This window comes from Acinonyx jubatus, chromosome D1 (assembly GCF_027475565.1).
Source record: "Acinonyx jubatus isolate Ajub_Pintada_27869175 chromosome D1, VMU_Ajub_asm_v1.0, whole genome shotgun sequence".
Taxonomy (NCBI): Eukaryota; Metazoa; Chordata; class Mammalia; order Carnivora; family Felidae; genus Acinonyx; species Acinonyx jubatus.
In genome coordinates, this window is record NC_069390.1 from 91,928,715 (window position 1) to 91,948,694 (window position 19,980).

Consider the following 19,980-nt stretch of genomic DNA (forward strand, 5'->3'; position numbering starts at 1 on the left):
AAGCCTGATCCTTCCCTGACGGAGCTACTTTGGTTTGTAGCCGAATGCTGTGTCTCCTCGGTTTGCAAACTGCACAGCAATGAAGCTTGTCTTCTGATGAAATCCTTGCAGGATGCTTTTTGTTGACAAAGAAATCAATTTCCAGGGTGCTTGGGTGGTTCAGTAGGTTAAGTGTCGGACTTCAGCTCAGGTCATGATCTCCCATTCATGGGTTTGAGCCCTGCCTTGGGCTCTGTGCTGACAGCTTGGAGCCTGGAGCCTGGAGCCTGCTTTGGATTCTGTGTTTCCCTCTCTTTCTGCCCCTCCCCCACTCACATTCTGTCTCTAAAAAATAAATACACATTAAAAAAACCAAAAAAAAAAAAAAAAAAGAAACCAATTTCCAAGTCGGTTGTAAAAATAACATGGGATAATGCATATTTAGAAAATGTTTTCAACCACTCGGTTCCCATAAAAGTGAGTTGTCATTCGGTGTCTGGAATTTGTTCTTAGGTTTTCACTGGACGTGAGGCTATAAGACAGTGGTTCTCAATATTGACTGTGTTCTGTAATCCCTTGGAGCATTTACAAAGTATTGATTCCTCCACCCACAGATGTTCAGATTTAATTGATCTGCGGTGCAGGGTGGGCATTGGCACATAATATAGGACAGAGTAAGTGCTCAGTAGCTATTATGATGATGATGTTCAGATTGTAATATCAAACCAGGCCCCATTATTTCCCTAGTGGCAAGGTACTCAAATTGTCAACATTTCCCTAAGAAGCATGGATCATCATTGCTGGATATGATACTTATAGCCATCCCATCTCTAAGATACTTCTCTTAGGTTAAAAACCTTACATTTTCATTCTTTTTATTACTTCCTCATATAATTACTAACTTTTGTATAATGCTCTTTGAAGGTCAATCTCATTAACTCCTCAAATTTGGGGTATGAGGAGAAATGTGTTCTGAGTAGGATTTTTGTTTCTATTTTCCTACTGAGAAAACAGAAGTGCCAGACACTCAGTGAGTTTCTTGAAGCTTACTAAAAATTATCAGTGACTTAGAACTCAAACTCTTCTCTCCTGATCATGAGCTCATTTCCTTTAGCCCAGATGTGCAGGCTTTTACATCCACACACCTACAGTTCTAAGCAGTGTCGTGGTTGAAAGTGCTTTACACTTGATGGCTTAGTTTGTGCATAGCCTATGAAAAAAGAGGAATGTTATATTATTTTTTCATTCTCTCTTAAATTCAAACTGTAAATGTTACCCCAAATCATACAGTTAGTAGATACAGAACTGGGCCTAAAACCCAGGACTTCTGACTACCATCTGTTTTGTTTCCACTAAACCGTCTTCTGATTTCTGTAGCTCATCTTTAGGTAGCACTTTATTATTATTTAGTAAACTTAATTTATTGAATCTTTGGAGGTGCAGGATGGATTTCATTGGTAATTTCAGGTGCACTTAAAAAATTACAAAGGCAATACATATGCATTGTAGAAAATCAGAAATACAAATAAGGAAAGTATAAACATCATATTCCCCCACTATTTAGAGACTAATACTGGCAGTGACTATCTTTCTAGATTTTTCTATGCATATATATATTTACATTGGGTATACACACACACACACACACACACAAACACACACAGACATATATTTAAGTTTATTTATTTTGAGAGACTGTGAAAGAGAGTACACCTGTGCATACAGAGATACAGAGAAGGGGCAAAGAGAGAGAGAGGGTGGGAGGAGTGGAGAGAGAGAGAATCCCAAGCAGGCTCCTTGCTGATGGTGTGGAGCCCGATGCAGGGCTTGAACTCATGATCCTTGAGATCATGATCTGAACTGAAATCAAGAGTTGGATGCTTAATGGACTGAGCCACCCAGGCACCCTTAAATGTATTAAAAAACCATTTTGTAACCTGCCTTATTAAATGTACTTTATAATGCATTGTGTCATTTGATTCCTATAATAATAATAACTCTGGCACTAACCGTATTTCCTTTTCTTAGATATAAGAGTCTTTAAATCCTTAGGATGTGAAGACACAAAAATCAGACTTGCATTGTAAACTTCACATGTTATGTTATTGGTGGTATGGCATTTAACTTCATAATAACTAGTCTCAGAAGTAGCTAAGTTTTTTCCATTTATTACTAAGGAGAAAACAAATTTCTTCTAGATAACAACAATAGATTTAAAAAATCTTATCTTTTCCCCTTGTACACAATTTTCACCTCTTAAAACAATAAGAAACATAGAAAATCCACCTTGAATATACCATTACCAGAAATCAATGTGTTCTACAAAGCAGTGTAGAGTAAATACCACTCAGTGTGGTGTGGACTGAAAAATCCTAGATAGAACTGATTTAAATTTAATTTTTTACTCCCATAATCATCTAATGATATGAAATGAGCAAACATGATCCATATATTTGATATCAGTTACTACAATGATTACCTCTAGTTCTACTGGACCATAAGAGGCTTCGGCTTGCAGCCTATGAGAACTCAGCACATAAAGAAGAAAACGCTTAGAGATGAAGGTAAACAAATGCTTAGAAATAAAGCCTGAATTAGAAACAGGAGTTCATGGAAGAAATATTTTTTTCATATAATTGCTTTAAATTTGTAATTAAATACCTGTGTTGAGAAAAAAAACAACACAGTCTCCTGGAAATTTTAGGGGATGCCTTCGTTCCAATAGTTAGGAACTAAACATCAAGAAATGAGGGAGCTGTCCAGATTTGTATCTATTCCTAAATATATTCCAAGAGGCCAGTAGGGTTATGAAAAATGGGTCACTGGGGGTCTGTTTATACAACACATGCGCAGAACCTCCTGGGATGCAGTCATTTCAGGCCCTGGAGTCTTTGCTGAAGGAGCAATTAGAGTCCGGCTTATGCCTGTGCTGGGAATCATGGTTTGTCTCCCAGGTGTGTTAATTTTCCTTTTATTTGGAGTCATCTTCAGCTTGGGAAACTTGGAGTCTAAGCATTCAAATTTGTATAGCTAAACACCCCATAATCACTACCACCACCACCACCACCACCATGTCAGTCATTACCATCAACATCCTCAGTTACTACCATTATGGCTACTACTCATCATTATTCTTCATTAGGCATACTCAACGTGGCTTAAAATGTTTATTTTATTTATTTATTTTTGGAGAGAGAGAGAGAGAATGATTAGGGGAGGGGCAGAAAGAGAGGGAGAGAGAGAATCCCAAGCAGGTTCCATGCTCAGGGTGGAGCCCAATGTTGGGCTCCATTCCACAACCATGAGATGATGACCTGAAGAAAAAGAAAATTTGAGCAGACCCATAACCTATAGAAATTGACTCAGTAATCAAAAATCTCTGAACAAACAAGAGTCCAGGGCTGGATGGCTTCCCAGGGGAATTCTATCAAACATTAAAGAAGGATTAAACTGTTCCAAAAAATAGAAAGGGATGGAAGACTTCAACACTCATTCTATGAGTCCAGCATTAGCTTGATTCCAAAACCAGACAAAAATCCCAAGAAAAAAATTCTTGATAAAAGCCCTCAAGACAGTAGGGATAGAAAGAACATACCTCAACACCATATAGTCCATATACGAAAGAATCATAGCTAATATCATCCTCAATGGGAAAAAAAAAACTGAGAGCTTTTCCTCTAAGATCAGGAAGAGGACAGTGATGTCCACTCTTACCACTGTTGTTCAACATTGTACTGGAAGTTATAGCCTCAGCAAACGGACAACAAAAAGAAATAAAAGGCATGCAAATCGTCAAGGAAGCAGTCAAACGTTTGCTCATTCCTGATGATATGATACTCTATGTGGAAAACCCAAAAGACTCCACCAAAAAAACTGATAGAACTGATGCATGAATTCAACAAAGTCTTCATGATACAAAATCAAGGTACAGAAATCTGTTGCATTTCTATATGCCAATAATGAAGCAGCAGAAAGAGAAATCAAGGAATTGATCCCATTTACAAACAATAAGATACCTAGGAATAAGCCTAACCAAACAGGTGAAAGTTCTGTACTCTGAAAACTGTAGAACACTGATGAAAGAAATTGAATACAACGAAAGAATTATCTGATATGACAAGATGTTCTGAACTCATCTCATACATTTCATTCTTCAGTCCAGGAATCAACCCTCTCTCCAGGAAATGTGCTTTCTTTTAGTGGTGAAAATGTATTTCAAGATGAGTAATTAGATGCTAGAGAGGCTCATTGCTTCTGGCTTGATAATTGTTTCGAGGTCTTTTCAGAAAGAAGTAGGACATTTCTAAAAATGGCCAATAATTTCAGTGGGATATGTTTTGATATTAATATTTTTGGGAATTTCCTTAAGTGCGATGATTCTTTTCAATAGGTCACTTCAAATCTTTTCTCCTCCTCCTCCTCCTTCTCCTTCTTCCCCTTCTCCTTCTTCCCCTTCTCCTCCTCCTCCTCCTCCTTCCTCTTCTTCTTCCTCTCCTTCCTCTCCTTCCTTTTCTTCTCCTTCTTCTTTTTCCTGACACTAGGAAAAGGCCTATGAATTGTAGTCTTTATTTTCTGTTCTGTCCCACAGTTTGGTTTTCTCCTTTGGAGCTCCTACTCTATGTAGATTTGATCTTCTTTGGCTGGTGTCTGTATTTGTTGCTTTCCCATAAATCCTCTTAATTTCTTTTCTCTCTGTCTCTTTTTTTGCCACCAACTTTTTCACCTTCTATTTCTCCTAAGGTATTATCTGTTGTGTTCATTTGCTCTTCAGTTACTTCTAATCAGTCATATTTCTTAAATTATTTTTCCTTTATTTCTAATAATTTCCCAAGTTCAATTGCCTAATTTATAAGCTTTTCTAATTCTGCCTTTTGTTGTTCTTTCATACCTGTATGTGTTTTAGTTCATTTTGAAATAATGTAATAGTGTTCATTTACTTATAGTAATGGGCAATGGACTGTGTTCCCTTACCACCCCCCCCCCCCGCCCATTCATACGTTGAAGCCTTAACCCTGAATGTGACTGTATTCTGAGAAAGGCCCTAAAAGTAGGGGATAAAGGTTACATGAGGCCAAAAGGTCCTAATCTGATAGGGCTGGTGCCATTCATAAGATAAGGAAGAGGCACTAGAGCCCATTCTTTCTTCCGTGTGAGGACCCACTGAAAGGGGGCAGTCTAATACAGGAAGAGAGTCCTCATCAGAGATCATGTTTGTAGGCTCCCTGAATTCCAGACTGTGGGAAAAAAATACTTCCATTGCTTAAATGACCCATTCTGTGGTATTTTGTTATGGTTTCCCAAGCAGACTAATACAGTAAGTCTTTCTGGTTTGCTCCACATTTTCTGTCAAAAAATTATTCTTTTTACTTATAATTTTATATGGAGTTTCATCTTGATTCTTTTCTACTGTTCATCTTTATATTAAATTAGTTTTTTTCTAACTTAATGCCTATAGAACTCCTTATTCTGTTGCTTTTGTGAAGTGTTAAAAAATATGATGACTTACTGTCTGAAATCTCCTGGCTCTGTCCCCTTTCCACCTTTATCTGGATCTTTTGTCTTTATTTACCTTGTTCTGTTTAATTTGGGTTTTACTCCTATTCCTGTAGGGAGCTTTGGTTGCTTTATTTTGAGAGTTCATAGTGCACAGACTGTGGAAGCCCCTTCAGATCTTACTATAGAGTAATTAAAATTCATCCACTACTGGAGAATAAAAATCCCTTCCAGTTTTACATGTTATTTTCAAACTGGCCTTTTGAGAGTTATTTGGAACACTGATTAGTTGTTTTGGAGTTTCAGGTTTGTCAGATGTCCTGTTGCTTCCTTCTGTTTCTTCCTGCACAGATGCTGATACTAAGCAGATTTTAACCTCTTGGTGGTTTGTGCCCATCTGCTTGTGTTTGGAGGTAAAGGGGATAACATATCATTTATTTTTGTCATAGATGTTGTTAATGGAACTAAGCTTTGCTGTTTAGTTGTGCTGTTTTTTTATGGGGTATCCAGGAATACTAAAAAAAACATGACACAGTCTTCCTCAAATTTTCTAAGACTCTTCACATGTTTTTTCATTATTTATATTAAGAAGACTAATCACTTGAAGAATATTTACTACATAAATAGGGTATATTCATTGCATATATCTATGAGAAAAATATATTCTTGGTATATGTCAAAGATGACATACTCAATAGGAACATTCATAAAAGTACATTCTTTAATGTTCTGAATATTCTGCAAGTATTCTTTATATATATATATATATATATATATATATATATATATATATATACATACATACATACACACACACACACACATATGTAATTTATTGTCAAATTGGTTTCCATACAACACCCAGTGCTCATCCCAACAGGTGCCCTCCTCAATGCCCATCACCCACTTTCCCGTCTCCCCCACACCCTCAGTTTGTTCTCAGTATTTAAGTGTTTCTTATAGTTTGCCTCCTTTCCTCTCTGTAACGTTCCCTCCCTTCCCCTCCCCCCTGGTCTTTCGTTAAGTTTCTCAGGATCCACATATGAGTGAAAACATATGGTATCTGTCTTTCTCTGCCTGACTTATTTCACTTGGCAAAACACTCTCCAGTTCCATCCACGTTGCTACAAATGGCCAGATTTCAATCTTTCTCATTGCCAAGTAGTATTCCATCGTATATATAAACCACATCTTCTTTATCCATTTGTCAGTTGATGGACATTTAGGCCCTTTTCATAATTTGGCTATTGTTGAAAGTGCTGCTATAAACATTGGGGTACAAGTGCCCCTATGCATCAGCACTCCTGTATGCCTTGGGTAAATTCCTAGCAGTGCTATTGCTGGGTCATAGGGTAGATCTATTTTTAATTTTTTGAGGAACCTCAATATGCTTAAAGTATTCTTGAACACAGAGCATTAAAAATATTAGTACATAGTATTTACTGAGTGCTTATTATATCCCAGGCATATATTCTTATGAATATATTCTTCTTTTGTTTCTCTTGGTCTTTCCCTCTCTCTTCCTTTTAGGCTTTGGAAATCATGAAAAGCCAGTCAAGTGAAGGTAAACAATTACGAATTCTGGTTTTGGCTATGACAGATAACTTATATTGGATTGGCCATATTACCAAAAGCAATTAAAAAACTAGACAAAATATATTAAATAATTTTTTAAAGTAATATAATTACAGTAGGTAACTTTAGCACCTCACTTCCACCAGTGGATAGATCATCCACAGAAAATCAACAAAGGAATATTGGCTTTGAATGACACATTAGACTAGATGGACCTAATAGAACTATACAGGACATTCCATCCCTAAACAGCAGAATACACATTCTTTTCAAGGACACCTGGAACATCTTTCAGGATATATCACATGTTAGGGCAGAAAACAAGTTTCAGTAAATTAAAAAAGATTGAAATCATATCATGCACCTTTTCCAACCAAAACAATGTGAAACTAGAAATTGATCACAAGAAAAAAATCTAGAAAGAACACAAATACATGAAGGCTGAACACCATGCTACCAACCAATGAATGGGTCAACCAAGAAACTGAAAAGGAAATAAAAAAACACATGAAGAAAAAGGAAAATGAAAACACAACATTCCAAAATCTTTGGGATGTAGCAAAAGTGGTTCTAAGAGGGGCATCTATAGTAATATAGGCCTACCCAAGGCACAAGAAAAATCTCAAATACACAACCCAACTTAGACCTAAAGGAGTTAGGAAAAGAGGAACAAAGCCCAAAGCTAGGAGAAGGAATGAAATAATAAACATTAGAGTAGAAATAAATTACCACTACAGACCAAAAACAACAACAACAACAACAAAACCAGAAAAGATAAATGAAACCAGGAGCAGGTTCTTTGAAAAGATCAACAAAAAATTGATAACTCTTTAACCAGATTAATCAAGAAAGAGAAAGAGGACACAAATAAAATCAGAAATGAGGGAAAGGAAAAAACAACTGATGCCACAGACATACAAAAGACTATAAGAGGTAATTATGAAAAGGTATATGCCAACAAGTGGGACAACTTAGAAGAAAATTTCTAGAAACATACAACCTTCCAAAACTGAATCAGGAGGAAACAGAAAATTTGAACAGGCTGATTAGTAGCAATAAAATTGAATCAGTAATCAAAACCTTCCAACAAATAAAAGTGCAGGGCCAGATGGCTCCACAGGTGAATTCTACCAAACATTCAATTAAGAATTAATACCTATTCTTCTTAAACTATGCCAAAAAAGTAGAAGACTAAAGAGACTTCCAAATTGAGTCTATGAGGTCAACATTACCCTGATACCAAACCCAGACAGAGATACTACAGAAAGAAGAAGAAGAAGAAGAAGAAGAAGAAGAAGAAGAAGAAGAAGAAGAAGAAGAAGGAGGAGGAGGAGGAGGAGGAGGAGGAGGAGGAGGAGGTGGGGGGGGAGGAGGAGGAGGAGGGGGAGGAGGAGGAGGAGGGGGAGGAGGAGGAGAGAAGGGGAAAGGGAAGGGGAAGGAGAAGGAGAAGAAAACTACAGGCAAGTATCTCTGATGAACATGGATCCAAAAATCCTAAACAAAATATTAGCAAACCAAATCCAACAGTACATTAAAAAACCACTCACCACAATCAAATGGGATTTATTTCAGGGATGCAAGGGGTGGTCCAATATTTGTAAATCAAACAATGTGGTACATCACATCAACAAAAGAAAGGATAAAAACAATATGATTATTTCATCTATTATTTTAAAAAGTCAATTCTCCACAAAATACTAGCAAATTGAATCCAACAGTACATTAAAAGAATTATTTACCACGATCAAGTGGGATTTATTTATTCCTGGGCTGCAGCAGTGCTACAATATTCACCAATCAACATGATACGCCACATTAATAAAAGAAAGGATAAGAACCATATGATACACTCAATAGATCAGAAAAGGCATTTGACAAAATACAGCATCCATTCTCCATAAAAGAGCTCAACAAGGTAGGGATAGATGGAACGTACCTCAACATCATAAAGGCCATATACTAAAGACCCATACCTAATACCATCCTCAATGGAGAAAAACTAAGAGGTTTTCCTCTATGTTCAGGAAGAAGACAGGGATGTCCATTCTCACCATTACTATTTGACATAGAACTGGAAGTCTTAGCCTCAGCAATCAGAGAACAAAAAGAAATAAAAGGCATCCAAATCAGCAATGAGGAAGTTAAGCTTTCACTATTTGCAGACGACATGAAACGCTATGCAAAAAACCTGAAAGACTTCACCGTGCTAAAACTAATACATGAATCCAGCAAAGTCTCAGGATGTAAAATTAATGTACAGTAATCTGTTGCATTTCTATACACTGATAATGAAGCAGCAGGAAGAGAAATCAAGGAATCAATCCCATTTAATATTGCACCCAAACCCATAAGATTCCTAGGAATAAGCCTAACCAAAGAGGTAAAATATCTGTATTCTGAAAACTATAGAACACTTATGAAAGAAATTGAAGAGGACACAAAGAAATGGAGAAAAAGAAAACATTCCTATGCTCATGGATTGGAAGAATAAACATTGTTAAAACGTGTATACTACCCAAAGCAATCTACACATTCAATGCAATCACTATCAAAACAACATCAGCATTTTTCACAGAGCTAGAACAAATAATTCTAAAATTTGTGTGCAATCACAAAATACCTTAAATAGCCAAAGCAATCCTGAAAAAGACAAGCAAAGTTGGAGGCATCAAGATTCCAGACTTCAAGCTATGTTACAAAGCTGTAGTCATTAAGACAGTATGGTACGGGCACAAAAACACACACATAGATCAATAGAACAGAGTAGAAAACCCAGAAATGGACCCACAACTATATGGTCAACTCATCTTCAACAAACCAGGAGAGAATATCCAATGGAAAAAAAAGACAAGTCTTTTCAACAAATGGTGTTGGGTCATATTTTCTTGCTTCTTTGTATTTCTAGTGATTTTTTTTTTTGTTTTATGATGCTGGAATTATGAATATATTATAGAGACAGTGGATTATGTTACTCTTCTCTATAGATTGTTGCCTTTTGTTCTGGGATGCAGTTCCTAGTAGATCACCCTGATCCTGCTAAGACTTGGATTTAGCCTTTGTTATGATAGGTCTAGTTCAGCTTTGCCCTTAACCTGATGGCCTAGTCCTTATTCTTAGGGTATGGATTTCAGAGCTGTCATCTTAACGTCTGCTTTGTTCATCAAAGAGTCTCCACTCTCACTAGGCCAGAATCCTAACAGCTCCCCAGTGCTGTGGATCCTCTGTGACATCTCTTCAGGTCCTAGTCTTCCAAGAGCTGCTGTGTCCTAGACATATAGAGTCTTGCCATGAACATACAAAATTTAGAATTCAGCTAAGAACTCAAGGGTGTCCTCTATGCATATGCCTGAGGGTCCTTTTCTTTGGCTTTTTCCTTTTCATGTCTTGCCCCACAGATTCCAGCTGTCCTAGCATCCCTGAACACTGATCTTTATTCCACTAGTAGAGGCTGCTGCTGTTCGCTTGGGCTCCATTTCACTAGGTTTGATTTGGAAACTGCCCTTAGAGAGAAAGGGTGAAAATGGTAGTTCATTTTCTTGCCTTTTCTTAAGAATTTCCTCCCTGAGCTGTCTGCTTCTCAAAGCTTTCAAATAGATGCTTTATATATTTTTTCCAGTCATATACTTGTTTATGGTTAGAGGGTGGTAGTGTGATATTAGCTACTACTTTACATCTAAAATCTGAAGTCTGATAGCTTACTTTTAAAGGACTTGTTTTCTGCATTCCAGCCCATCAGGAGGTCATATAGACCCCAAGGACCAGGAGAGACTGGAAACCTGGAGACTTAAATTAGATCTGTGACCTTGGGCAAATGGCTTTACTTCTCGGGATCTCCTTAGTGTCACTGTATATAAGATGGGGGTAAATATTGGCTTTGTCCATCCATAAATTGCTGATTTGTAATAACCTGGAAAGATTAAAAAATATAATTACTATACTCATACCCATACAGATTCTGATTCAGAAGGTCTGGGTGGCGAGCCCAGAATTTCTTTCTAATAAACACCCCAGGTAATTGTGGTGTTCATCCACATTCGGGAAATACTGAATTGATAATTTCCCAAGTGTCTTCAGGTCTAAAATCCTGTTAGTGTGTATGCTTGCTATTAAAGAATGGTACCTAGAGCTCTGAGAGATCAAGTCAAATGATAGACAACTTTTGTCAAGGTAGAAGCTTGTGTGGAGAGTAGAAGACAGAAAAAGACAAAAGCAAACTAAAGAGGAAGAACAACTTTGCACGTTTGCCTACGTTGAGAATCTTAGCCTGCAGGATTCAATTTGAGAGCACCAAGAAGCTAGAAAGCCAATAGCGCTTCAAGAAAAGTGGGTGGAAGGCAGGGATAGTCAAAGGCACTTTTGACCAGTTAGTAACTTAGGAAAAGGCTGTTCTTGGCAGAGGTTAGGAGCATTTACTTGATAGAAATTATTTTGTTGCAATTAATCTTATAGTCCATGGGAAGACAGAGTAAGGGGATCAGAGAAATCTAGCTTCTTGTTTGAGCTAGACATACTGCAATTCATTCCTAGAATGAATCAGAATATGAAGAAATGACTGAATGTTCTACCCTAATTTATAATAGCCTTTTGTGTTGATCTTTCCAAATTCTAAGCACTTCTTTTTATTAAAGTCGCAGCATATTTACTTGTTTCTTCCCAAGAGTTTGCCAGATCCAAGAAAATGAAGACCTTAGCTTCATGGATTTCAGTAGCTCTCGTCAGGAGGAAGTTTAGGCTAGTGGTTACAAAATAGGTGCCTGGATTCCGTATTTGTATTGGATATTGGCAGCCAGAAGTCAGTAGAAGGGTTCAGTGTCAGGTATATTACTGGGCATTCAAAAATAGTAATGATGATAATTTTTTTTCCACAATGAATTTTCTTTTAATAGTACTGGATAAATGTCTGTGGAAATAATTGTCTCTAAAAGCCAAATCAACCAATACTAAGGGTATAAATAAACACTTCTTATTCCTTTGGGAAAATAATCTCTGAGGAAATGGTTTTGAGGGAGTCTTTGTCTTAATAATTAGGCCACTGAGATCTGTAATCCGAATAAAACTTCTTATTTCCTGTTATTCTCTGGTCTGGAAATGGCGCATCTCCTTCCTTATAGTTATAGCTTCCAAATTAACAATTGGAAATCATGTTCTTCAGTGTAGAAATGGCTACAAGATAAATTAGGGTTTCTGATCCTTTAGATCAGATTGGAAGGGGAGGGTTCTTAGCTCAAACTACCATTTTCTATTCATTATGGTAATTTTCTATCGCAGGACAATTGTGGACAAGAAACAGTAGAGTATAGCATTACAGCTCTAAACTGAAGGAAGGTGAGTGACTTCCTAACCCTGTCAGTCATGTAACATAGCGGTTATGAGGGTACACCTGAGAGTCAGACTGCTAAAGTCCACCTTCTGGCCGCACCCCAGTATTTTGAGGACTTTGTTGTCTTATCTGCAAAATAGGGATAATAATATTGTCATACAGCTCTTAGTGTCTAGCATCTCATAGGAACCACTTAAGTAGGTGCTAGCTTTAAAAAATTATCATGAAACCTAAACCCACTTGAGCTAGGAGAGACTGTAAAAATGTGGCCTCACCTTCTTGATTTGACAGCAGTGACCCAGTGGTGGGGGTTCGAGGGGTCGCAGTGTCTTTTGACAGGACTCTCTTCAGGGAAGAGGCCCAGGGTTTAGCAATGGAAGCACAGGCAGGAGATAGAAGGACATAGAACATGGACTAACTTAAAGATCTAAAAGATATCTGTCTTATTTTTTAATGAATTGGGATATGAATAAATTACTGTTTTCTCTCTGGAGGCAAAGTTTAGACTCTAACTGTTCTCTCTGGAAGATAAAGTCACTTGGGCTGTAGGACAGATCCATAACAAACAGTAAAAGCCTTCCTACCATCTGTCTTAACGTTCAAATCTCTCTGTGGATTCCGTTCTTCAGAATGGGGGATGGATCCTGGGTGAGTGGTGGTATTTCTTTCTGTCTAACTGGTTCTCTTTTCTTTTCTCCAGACTGCCCTTGCTCCACTCATCCCCAAGAGGAGAATGGCAGCTAAGAACTCTTCTGTGACAGAGTTTATCCTTACAGGTTTAACAGACCAGCTGGAACTCCAGATCCCTCTCTTCTTCCTGTTTCTAGGTTTCTACATGGTCACTGTGCTGGGAAACCTGGCCTTGATAGCCCTGATTCGGTTGAATTCTTGCCTACACACTCCCATGTACTTTTTACTCTTCAACCTCTCCTTAATAGATTTCTGCTACTCCACTACCATCACCCCCAAAATGCTGAAGAGTTTTGTCTCAAAGAAGAACATCATCTTGCATGCAGAGTGTATGACTCAACTCTTTTTCTTCTGCTTCTTTGTCATTTCTGAGTCCTTCCTCCTGTCAGTGATGGCATATGACCGCTATGTAGCCATCTGTAAACCATTGGTGTACATGGTCACCATGTCTCCTCAGGTCTGTCTATTCCTTTTGTTGGGTGTCTACGTGATGGGGCTTTCAGGGGCTATGGTCCATACGGGAAGCATAGCAAGTCTGACCTTCTGTGCTGACAACCTTCTCAATCATTTCATGTGTGACATCCTTCCTCTCCTCGAGCTGTCCTGCAACAGCACTTATGTAAATGAACTGGTGGTCTTCATCCTTGTGGCCATTGACATTGGAATGCCCATTATCACCATCTTCATCTCTTATGCTCTGATTCTGTCCAGCATTCTGCACATTCACTCCACTGAGGGCAGGTCCAAAGCTTTCAGTACATGTAGCTCTCATATAATTGTGGTTTCTCTTTTCTTTGGTTCTGGGGCTTTCATGTATCTCAAACCACCTTCTATTTTGCCCCTGGACCAAGGGAAAGTGTCCTCTCTGTTCTATACCATTGTGGTGCCCATGTTAAACCCACTGATCTACAGTTTGAGGAACAAGGATGTCAAAGTTTCCCTGAGGAAAACCTTGGAAAGAAAAATATCTTCTTGAAAAAGTAGCATTTGAAGAAGATACAATGCTTTGTTTATTGGTGTGTGTGTTTTCCAAGACAGATCCAAGTTCTAGTTTTTTATCTTCTGTAAAAAAGAGAATTTTAAGTCTTTATGTTTCATGGATGTTTACTACATATCTATTTTCTGTATCCCGTGACCCACCTCGACTATTCCATGACTCTTTTATGCATTTTTTTCTACAATCATAAATCATTTAATCTGAAATGGGGCTTATAAACCATTTTTTCTGAGCTTATTTAATAGGCATTGGAGACTTAGACATTTTATATATGTTTTCCAAGGCCATACAACTAAGTGGTTCCCATAAGTGGGACTGGAATCCAGGCTCTTGAATTCTAATCTACTTTGTTTTCCTTTCCTTTCTGCCATGTTTTTTTTCTTTATTGCCTGTCTTACAGATTTCATTTTGAAAGTATGATATTTTAGCATAGTATAAACTGATTCTATATAGTAATTTAATGTAACTTCTCAATAAATAATGTTTTAGAAATAACTTGTTGATATTCCATATTTTCCCTTTTTAAAAGTTATTATTTTAATTCCACTTAATTAACACACAGTGTTATATTAGTTTCCAGTGTACAATATAGTCATTCAACAGTTCATACACCACCCTGTGTTCATTATGGCAAGTGTACTCCTTAATCCCCATCACCTATTTAACTCATACCCCCCCCCCTCCCCCCAGGTAACCATCACTTTGTTCTCTACAGTTAAGAGTCTGTCTCTTGCCTTGTCACTCTTTCTCTTATTTTTCCCCTTTGCTTGTTTGTTTTGTTTCTTAAATTCCACATATGAGTGAAATCATATGGTATTTGTCTTTTTCTGACTGACTTATTTCACTTAGCATTATACTCTCTAGCTCCATCATTGTCATGGCAAATGGCAACATTTCATTCTTTTTATGGCTAAATAGTATTTACTTGTGTGTGTGTGTGTGTGTGTGTGTGTGTGTGTGTATACCACATCTTCTTTATCCATTCATCAATTGATGGACACTTGGCCTAATGCAAACAATGCTGCTATAAACACTTAGGATACATGTATCCCTTTGAATTAGTGTTCTTGTATTCTTTGGATAAATACCTAGTAGTGCAATTGCTGTATTATAAGGTAGTTCTATTTTTGACTTTTTGAGGAACCTCAAACAGCCATACTGTTTCCCAGAGTGGCTGCACCAGTTTGCATTTCCACCAATAGTCTAAGAGTGTTCCCCTTTCTCTGCATCCTTGCCAACACCTGTTGTTTGTTGTGTTGTTGATTTTAACCATTCTGAAAGGTGTGAGGTGATATCTCACTGTATTTTTTAAAGTTTATTTTGAAAGAGAAAGAGAGAGGATACAGAGGGGCAGAGGGGGAGGGGCAGAGAGAAAATCCCAAGCAGGTTCTGCACTCTCAGTGCAGTGTCCGATGTGGTGTTCAATCTCACAAGATCATGACCTGAGCCAAAATCAAGAGTCAGACACTCAAGCGACTGAGCCACTCAGGCACCCCTCTCATTGCATTTCCCTAATGAGAAGTGATGATGAGCATTTTTGTTTCTGCTGGCCATCTGTATGTCCTCTTTGGAGAACTGTCTGTTCATGTCTTCTGTCAATTTTGTAGTTGAATTATTTGTTTTTTCGGTGTTGAATTCGATAAATTATTTGTGTAGAGAGAGAGAGAGATACAGTGTGAGCAGGGGAAGGCCAGTGAGAGAGAATCCCAAGCAGGCTCTGTGCTGTCAACACAGCCAGAAGTGGGGATCGATCTCATGAACCGTGAGATCATGACCCGAGCTGAAATCAAGAGACAGACTTAACCAACTGAGCCACCCAGATGCCTCTCTTTATATATTTTGGATATGACTCCATTATTAGATGTCATTTGCAAGTGTCTTCTCCCATTTCATAGGTTGCCTTTCAGTTTTGCTGGTTGTTTCCTTTCCTGTGCAGAAGCTTTTTATTTTGATGTAGTCCCAATAGTTTATTTTTGCTTTTGTTTCCCTTGCCTCAGGAGACATATCTAAAAAGAAGTTGCTACTGTCAATGTCAAAGAAGTTACTGTCTGTGTTCTCTTCTAGGATTTTGGTGGTTTTAGATCTCACATTTAGTTCTTTCATGCATTTTGAATTCTCTCTCTCTCTTTTTTTATGGTGTAAGAAAGTGGTCTAGTTTCATTCTTTTGAATATTGCCATCCAGATCTCACTGCGAGCATTTCCCCTCCTCCAGAAAGGTTAATTTTATTTTCAGCCTCTAGAAGACAAAGACACCATCACATCAAGAACAGCAATTTTTTTAAACGTTTTATTCATTATGGAAAGACAGAGAGAACCAGAACATGAGAAGGGGAGGGGCAGAGGGAGAGGGAGATACAGAATCTGAAGCAGGCTCCAGGCTCTGAGCTATCAGCACAGAGCCCAATGCAGGGCTTGAACTCAAAAACTGCGAGATCATGACCTGAGCCGAAGTCGGAGGCTTGACCAACTGAGCCACCCAGGCGCCCCAAGAACAGCTATTTTTTATTTTATTTTATTTTATTTTATTTTATTTTATTTTATTTTATTTTATTTTATTATTTTATTTTATTATTTTGAATTTATGAAATTTATTGTCAAATTGGTTTCCATACAACACCCAATGCTCATCGCAAAAGATGCCCTCTTCAATGCCCATTACCTACCCTTCCCTCCCTCCCCCCCCCATCAACCCTCAGTTTGTTCTCAGTTTTTAAGAGTCTCTTATGCTTTGGCTCTCTCCCACTCTAACTTCATTTTTTTTTTCCTTCCCCTCCCCCATGGGTTTATGTTAAGTTTCTCAGGATCCACATAAGAATGAAAATATATGGTATCTGTCTTTCTCTGTATGGCTTATTTCACTTAGCATAACACTCTCCAGTTCCATCCACATTGCTACAAAGGGCCATATTTCATTCTTTCTCATTGCCGCGTAGTACTCCATTGTGTATATAAACCACAATTTCTTTACCCATTCATCAGTTGATGGACATTTAGGCTTTTTCCACAATTTGGCTATTGTTGAGAGTGCAAGAACAGCAATTTTAAAAACAATGGCATGTTGTGAAGAGGGAGCCAAGATGGCGGAACAGCATGGAAGTTTTTTGTGTGTCTCGCATCCATGAAATACAGCCAGACCAACACTAAACCATCTTGCACACCTAGAAAACTCATCTGAAGATTAGCACAACAATCTGCACAACCTGAACCACAGAATTCAGCAGAAAGAGAAAAAAATCATTTTTATTTTCAATTTTTATTAAAATATTTTTAATTTTTTTATTATATTTTTTACTTTTGTGTAAATTTTTTCAAATTCTATTTTACTTCCATCATTTTATTTTAGTCTATTTCAGTGAATGTTGCCATCCAGTTTTCCCCATATCATTGGTTGAAAAGACTGTCTTATTCTCATTGGATATTCGTTACTACTTTGCCAATGATGAATTGACCTTATAATTGTGGGTTTATTTCTGGATTTTCTATCCTGTTCCATTGACATATATGTCTACTTTTGTGCCAGTACCATACTCTTTTGTTTACTATAGTTTTGTAATATAACTTGAAGTCCAGAATTGTGATGCCTCCAGGTTCACTTTTCTTTTTCAATATTGCTTTGGCTATTCAGGATCTTTTGTGGTTCCATACATATTTTAAGATTGTTTCTTTTAGTTCTGTGAAAAATGCTGTTTCAATTTTGATGGAGATTGCATTAAAGGTATAGATTGCTGTGGGTAATATAGACATTTTAACAATATTTTTCCTCAATCCATGAGTATGGAATGTCTTTCCATTTCTTTGTGTTGTCTTGGATTTCTTTCACAAGTGTTCTATAGTTTTCAGAGTACAGATCTTTTACCTCTTTGGTTAGACTTATTCCTAGGTATCTTGTGTTTTTTGGTGCACTTATAAATGGGGTCAATTCCTTGATTTCTCTTTCTGCTGCTTGGTTATTGGTGTATAGAAATGCAACAGATTTCATTACTTTGATTTTGTATCATGTGACTGTACTGAATTTATCAGTGCTAGCAGTCTTCTTTGGAGGAGGCTTAGGTGTTTTCTACATATTGTATTATGTCATCTGCAAATAGTGGAAGTTTTACTTTTTCCTTAACAATTTGGAGTCCTTTTATTTCTTTTTGTTGTCTGATTGCTGTGGCTAGGACTTTCAGTACTAAGTTGAATAAAAATGGTGTCAGTGGACATCTCTGTTGTGTTTCTGACTTTAGGAGTAAAGATTTCAGTTTTCCTCCATTAAAGATGATATTAGCTGTGGGTTTTACATAGATGGCCTTTATTATGTTGAGGTATGTTCATACACCATAAACCCATTTGGTTGAAGGTTTTGTCAGGAATGGATGTTGAACTTTGTCAAATTTTTTTTTTTTTGCATCTACTATAATGATCTTATGGTTCTTACCCTTTCTCTCATTGATGTGATATATCACACTGATTGATTTGTGAATAGTAAACCACCTTTGCAGCATAGGGATAAATCCCACTTGATCATGGTGAATTTTTTAAAATGTATCATTGAATTTGGTTTGCTATTATTTTATTGAGAGTTTTTGCATCTATGTTTATCAGGGATATTGGCCTGTAACTCTCTTTTTTAGTGGTATCTTTATCTGTTGTTGGTATGACAGTATGTTGGCCTCATAGAATCAGGAATTTGGAAGTTTCCCTTACTCTCCTATTTTTTGGAATAGTTTAACAAAATAGGTATTAACTCTTCTTTATTTTTTATTTTTTTATTATTTTTTATTTTATTTTATTTTTTTAATATGAAATTTATTGTCAAATTGGTTTCCATACATCACCCAGTGGTCATCCCAACAGGTGCCCTCAATACCCATGACCCACCCTCCCCACCCTCATACCCCCACCAACCCTAAGATTGTTCTTAGTTTTTAAGAGTTTCTTATGCTTTGGCTCTTTCCCTCTCTAACTTTTTTTTTTCCTTGCCCTCACCCATGGTCTTCTGTTAAGTTTCTCAGGATCCACATAAGAGTGAAAACATATGGTATCTCTCTTTCTCTGTATGACTTATTTCACTTAGCATCACACTCTCCAGTTCCATCCACATTGCTACAAAAGGCCATATTTCATTCTTTCTCATTGCCACATAGTATTCCATTGTGTATATAAACCACAATTTCTTTATCCATTCATCAGTTGATGGACATGTAGGCTCTTTCCATAATTTGGCTATTGTCGAGAGTGCTGCTATAAACAGTGGGGTACAAGTGCCCCTATGCACCAGCACTCCTGTATCCTTGGGTAAATTCCTAGCAGTGCTATTGCTGGGCCATAGAGTAGATCTAGTTTTAATTTTTTGAGGAACCTCCACACTGTTTTCCAGAGCGGCTGCACCAGTTTGCATTCCCACCAGCAGTGCAAGAGGGTTCCTGTTTCTCCACATCCTCGCCAGCATCTATAGTCTCCTGATTTGTTCATTTGAGCCACTCTGACTGGCGTGAGGTGGTATCTGAGTGTGGTTTTGATTTGTATTTACTTGAGGAGGAGCAACGTTGAGCAACTCTTCATGTGCCTGTTGGCCATCTGGATGTCTTCTTTAGAGAAGTGTCTATTCATGTTTTCTGCCCATTTCTTCACTGGATTACTTGTTTTTTGGGTGTGGAGTTTGGTGACTTCTTTATAGATTTTGGATACTAGCGCTTTGTCCGATATGCCAAATATCTTTTCCCATTCCGTTGGTTGCCTTTTAGTTTTGTTGATTGTTTCCTTTGCTGTGCAGAAGCTTTTTGTCTTCATGAGGTCCCAATAGTTCTTTTTTTCTTTTAATTCCCTTGCCTTTGGAGATGTGTCAAGTAGGAAACTGAGGCTGAGGTCAGAGAGGTTTTTCCCTGCTTTCTCCTCTAGGGTTTTGATGGTTTCCTGTCTCATATTCAGGTCCTTTATCCATTT

The 19,980-nt window shown here is 37.6% G+C and overlaps 1 protein-coding gene across 6 annotated transcripts in view; it reads left to right on the forward strand.

The window, feature by feature from the left end:
• The window catches only part of LOC106976583 (olfactory receptor 8B12-like), a 44,754-nt gene that overhangs the window by 11,972 nt on the left and 12,802 nt on the right, over nt 1–19,980 (forward strand). The window contains exons 1-4 of one of the 6 annotated variants that reach the window (XM_053203941.1): nt 5,778–5,885; nt 7,003–7,036; nt 12,316–12,372; nt 13,068–14,149. In XM_053203941.1, the coding sequence (XP_053059916.1) occupies nt 13,101–14,033 (933 nt within the window). In that variant the 5' untranslated portion in view covers nt 5,778–5,885; nt 7,003–7,036; nt 12,316–12,372; nt 13,068–13,100 and the 3' untranslated portion in view covers nt 14,034–14,149. Of the gene's footprint in view, nt 1–5,777; nt 5,886–6,985; nt 7,037–12,315; nt 14,150–19,980 lie in introns of those variants that run through there. The other 5 variants (XR_008290589.1, XM_053203942.1, XM_053203943.1 and 2 more) reach the window with 5 other exon arrangements.